Source organism: Amphiprion ocellaris, chromosome 8 (assembly GCF_022539595.1).
Source record: "Amphiprion ocellaris isolate individual 3 ecotype Okinawa chromosome 8, ASM2253959v1, whole genome shotgun sequence".
Lineage (NCBI taxonomy): Eukaryota > Metazoa > Chordata > Actinopteri > Pomacentridae > Amphiprion > Amphiprion ocellaris.
This window is the reverse complement of record NC_072773.1, coordinates 8,674,748-8,680,179: the sequence shown is the minus strand read 5'-3', so window position 1 is coordinate 8,680,179 and position 5,432 is coordinate 8,674,748. Positions and strand designations below refer to the sequence as shown.

At 39.3% G+C, this 5,432-nt stretch overlaps 1 protein-coding gene across 1 annotated transcript; it reads left to right on the top strand.

The window, feature by feature from the left end:
* The first annotated feature begins 383 nt into the window (after positions 1-383).
* Positions 384-1,881, top strand: nppal (natriuretic peptide A-like). The gene is made up of 3 exons (XM_023266521.3): positions 384-535; positions 786-1,073; positions 1,542-1,881. The coding sequence occupies exons 1-2, from the start codon at positions 452-454 to the stop codon at positions 1,071-1,073; spliced, it is 372 nt and encodes a 123-aa protein (XP_023122289.1). The 5' UTR covers positions 384-451; the 3' UTR covers positions 1,542-1,881.
* The last annotated feature ends 3,551 nt before the right edge of the window (positions 1,882-5,432 follow it).

Sequence of the window (5,432 nt, the reverse complement as noted above, 5' to 3'; positions counted from 1 at the left end):
CATTTCTATCATCTACCAGGAGGCTACACCACACTAGCTCTTGCACAGGTTTTGTGTATCGTTTTCCAAAAATGCTGCTGTTATGAATAAGAAGACAAAGAAAGAAATACATTTTAAAAATTGTTTAGTTTCTTTTCCGCATTGTCATGTTAAGTTTGCAGTAATAACTCAAATGTTCATGTAGAGCTCTGAGCCTCAGAAACTCAGAGACTTGAGTCTTCAGTCTCCTCTCTGTCAGCTGCAGAGGACTTGAACACCTCCAATAGTCAGGTTAGGCTCTACTCCCACGTGTAGGAGCATTAGTCACACCTCGTTAATTTTCCCAGGCCTGGTGACGGAAACAGGTCGTGTATAAAGGCGGCACCTGCTCACTGCTGGGGAGCCAGAGGAGCCACGAAGTCGGAGTGTACACGAGTCGGTCTTTAGAATAAAGACAAATCTACAAAAGAAAATGAACCCAAATATCTTCGTTTGCTGTTTATGTCTGCAGTTACTGCTTTATTGTATATATGCCAAACCCCTTTCTGACCTCCAGGTAAGTTTTCTTGGTGTTTGTTACTGATGTTGTCTGTCAGTGATGTAAACCAGAAATATATGGAGTAACACCACAAACGTGGTCTAACAGGGAGGAAGGTGTATTTTTTTGTTGATCATTGTGTGTTGGAGCTGATAGGTCACAGAGTAGCCGCCAACATTACTGTGGCCTGTGTGCCGAGTACTGCAGGTTGTCTTTTTGTTTACTTCAGTAATATACTCCTTGATGGAATGCCTACTTGATCCCACAGAGTTTGAAGCAGCTTTTGGAGGAGGAGATCAACACCGCACCCTTTTACTCCTCAATGGAGATGGAAGTGGAGGGGAAGGATCTGAGCTCTCCAGAGGAGCAGCGGTGGGAATTCTCTGATCCCCGCAACTCCGCATTGGAGAGCAAAGACAACGCCTTTGCCCGTCTCTTTAAGGACCTGCTGAGGACCTCCAAGCGGTCGTGGAGCCGCTACAAGAAGGGCGGACTGAGGAGCTGCTTCGGGGTTCGGTTAGAGAGGATAGGCTCCTTCAGTGGACTGGGATGCTAGGTAGGTAGTTTCTATCCACTCACCTCTGTCTTCATATCATGCAGCAGAGGTAATGTGCGGGAAAATATGAGAAAATATTACAATTTCAGTTTAAACTCACAAATGCTACGAAGTGCGTCATATTCTGATTTATAAACCAAGGTACAATGTAATGGGGACAGACGCAGAGGGGAAACCCTTCATGGAACTGCTTGATTAGTTCCTTGCCGTAGGTTGATATAAAATGTAAATCGACCTTACACACTTTATTATGAAAGTCACATTTTGCAGACCCACAGACTCCAAAAGCAGAAATAGTATCTCATAATCAGGTGAGATTAACGCAAAAAGGTCGATTGCGCAGGAAAACATCCCTCCATTCTGGAGCTGTACTGGCTCCTGGAGGACACCTGGGCCGGTCCACATATCAGTATATTATAATCCACTTTTCTGATTTGGGTTAGTAACGTGTTTTTGTTCTTTCAACAGGCGTGCATCATTCTCTTCACCGGAGCTACACAGAAATCCTGGCAGTTTAAAGAGTCTTCAGTCTTGTCCATATTTAGAAATGTGATGTTTGAGCGGTTAAATAAAAAAATATTGTAAATGTATTCATTATTTATTGCTATCTTGTTGGATAAGTAGATTTATCTTGTAACGGATTGCGTCGTAGTAGTTTTTTTTCTTTCTTTTTTTCTTTTTTTTAATTTTTGCATAATAGCCGTGTCTGGGACTGAATTTGTTTCTTTCTGGCTCCTCATTACGTTCCATTTTTCCAGAGCCAATATTGTTATAGCATTTTAAATAAATAGGTGTGCTAGATCTGGAACCATTTCGGAAAATTCTAATTTGATTCCATTTTCAAAATGAACACATTTTGCTTCTAGTATATTTTAAAAACATATAAACAGCTTGGTTTAATGTATATAAGGTTTAGCTCCGCATTTTTACTGCTCCGTGCGACCAAAAAAAACAAAAAAAACCAAACAAAAACAAACAAACAAAAAGAACTTGCACCGACAAATACAATTTCACACGACTGATTTCCATGCCAAGTTGTACTGAGATTATGAAAGGAAATCTGCTGCACATGAGACACACATGTGTAAAGCTGGATAAACTCCGAGGATTAATTATTTGGGCTGTGGATGTTGGAGAGTGTCCGGCAGACAAATTCTCCTTCCGCCGGTGGATAGTGGACAACAACAGCCAACACTCAGAATGAGGGCTGAACTGTGTGTGGTGCTGATTTTGTGAAAAATCTTTATATCTTGTACAGTTAAACAAATGATCAGGAGTGCGTAATGCTTCAGTTCACCCATGATCCACAATTGCAGCTGGTCATTCTGGTACAAATTAAATAATGTTGGAATCGAATTATTTCACATTGTTAAATCATGAAATGGCAGCAGGCACGCTGCATTGTTAATGTTTAAAAGTCCTCTTGATGAAGAAGCAAAAGGAAATGTATAACAGTTACTCAAGTTCTAAGCTTGAATACAAATTTGAAGTACTTGTTTAAGTATTTCGATTTTATATTGTGTTTCTAACTCTTATACATTACACAGGGAGATGTATTTTTTTTATATGAGCCTGGTGAGTGGGTGGTAACTGGACAGATGTCACTAAAAGAATACTACAAGCATGTCTCTGAGCTGTTCTACCCCTCAGTCGAGGACAAAGAATCTCATATTCCACAGATAAAAAGAAAGATTAGAGATGAATCCTAAAGATGAAAACAGATTGTGTTGCAGCACTTTCTTCCCACAGATGCACCACATAAAAAAAAGCTCTCTCTCCACCAACTGCAGCAGTAAGATGATGGTTTCACATCACTACTGACTAATAATGTAATAATTTAGCTGATAATAAACTGGTGCTTTTACTCAAACACATTTTTTGAATGCAAGACGACGTTCAATAGAAGCATGTTAAATGAGTGCAAGCACCTAATTATTCCTTCTACTGCTATCCTGACGGCCATTCAGACAAACTAGACACCTCCATATTCACATTGTCACAAAGACAAAAAAAGAAAACAATCAAGGGAGATAATATTTCACCTTGACAGTTTTCAAGTTTAGATCAACCTGTATCAAATATTTTCGGCATACGCCATAACTCTCAAGGTTTTAAATGTCTCCTCCCTATGTGACTTCATCCAAATAATGCATGGAACATTTTAAAAATATACTTACAAACGCTAATTTCGGAGTCCTTTGTTGAGATTCATGAATAGCATTTAAAAAAACACCAACAAATCGGAAGAAAACATAAAGATCACTCAAATTCAACAGACTGTTAAGTTTTAGAGACATGTAACAGGTTAATGAGAGACATTGCAACATGGATTTAGACCCTTACATAATTAGTCCGCTCAATGCAGCAGCTCACTGTACTTCAGTAGAAACAGTCATTGATCATATTGAACCGTTTCAGTTAAACATTTGTGTGTTTTCCATTATTAAAACAGATGTTTCACTCTGAACCAAAGACAGACAGATGTATGGGCTGACATTACTAAATCCATGCTGCAATATCATATATATAATAAATAGTGAGGATGTTTTCAAAAATATTTCCATGAACAGTTTTTATGTATCAGTAACCTTCAAATAAGGTGCAGTGATGAGAAAAATCCTAAACTCTTCAAACAGTATTGGCTGTGAATGCCCTTTGCTCATTACCACCTCTCGTCCATACAGTGACACATACACTGCCTATCCAAAAAAAGTCACCACTTGAATTTAACTAAGCAAATAGGTAAGAACCTTCCATTGAATAACTACTGTAGTGATGAATATGTTTCAGCAGCCAAAAACTTATTTAGCCCAAACTGATGCAGTGAGTAACTTCTCATTTCTTAAACTGCCATGTTGGAAGACATATCCTGTGGTCGTAGAAAGGATGTATATCTGTCTCAGAAGGGTGAAATTATTGGCCTGCAGCAAGCAAAGAAAACAACTAAGGAGATTGCTAAAACTGCTAAAACCAGGTTAAGAACTGTCCAAAGCATCATTAAAACCTGGAAGGATAGCGGAGAACCATTGTCTTTGAGGAAGAAATGTGGTCGGTCATGTGATCTGATGAGTCCAGATTTACCCTGTTCCAAAGTGATGGGCGCATCACAGTAGGAAGAGAGGCAGATGAAGTGATGCACTCATCATGTTTAGTGCCTGAACAAGCCTGTGGATGCAGTTGCTGCAGAAAATTAATGCAACTCTGGACAGTAATAAATGATGTGACTTTGCAGAAGCTTATCAAAACGATGCCATGGCAAATGTGTGCCGTTCTCAAAGCTAAAGGTGGTCCAACAAAACATTAGAAGGTGCGACTTTTTTTTTTAGTCGGGCAGTATATTTTCAACTACATGGTAAGTTCTTCACTGGCTTTAAGTTGTGTCTTTGTCCTCCATCTCTTCATATAATTCCAGATTGATTCCATGATGTTTAGATGAGGGCTCTGTAGGTTCAAACCATCTCTAGCAGTATTCCCTGTACTTCTTGCGGCTGAAGATAGTTTTTTGGCTGGCTGTTATTTCTCTTCCTGCTGGAAAAAATGAATTCGGGATTGATCAGGGATTTTCCTGATTGATAACAACCTAAACATATCGGGTGTACAATGCAGTGCACAGTGGTTGATCATAACCTTTTAATAAGAAACAGCTGTCTGCTGCCACTGGAAACCAGGCTGATGAGATCGCTGACACTGAAACAGAACACACGACTGAAAAACCAAAACAGTGAACTGAAATGTGCTATAAATCTCATAGAATTTAGGTGAAAATTCTTTGTTGGTTGGTCACTAAAATATGTCTTGTATTATAGGTCGGGGTCATGGTCATTTGATAGTTTATTTATCTAAAAGTTTTTTTTATATAAGTTTTAATGTTTTAATTGCAATTGACATGCAAGACATGCAATGATGCTTGGAGTTTTTTTTTCCTCGCTTCCCACAACATGTCAGAGGTCACAGCCATAGATCTTGTAGGACTCTTGTGTTTTTGTCAAGAGTCCTTCACCAGAGTAGCAGTCTGAATGTGGTTCCTCCCATTGAAGACTGATCTCTCAAACCAGCGATCAGCACCCTGCCACTATCACGTATACCCCTACGTTAAGTAATGTTGTCACACTACTTTACTACTTCCCGTAGTTTAGTGACAACTGTATCCTGTCTAGAGAAGGGGTTGGACCATGTTTCTGAAACAATGTAGCATATGGAAGCAGCTATGTCATGCGAATACCCCATATCTAAGATACAATGCTTTAAAAGGAGCAGTTTCCGACAGCTACTATTATCTCAATCAGGTGTCAGGAATGCCAATCCAATTCCTGGCATACCCATGTGTGTCAAGTTTAAATATAAAAGAGCAGAGGGTAC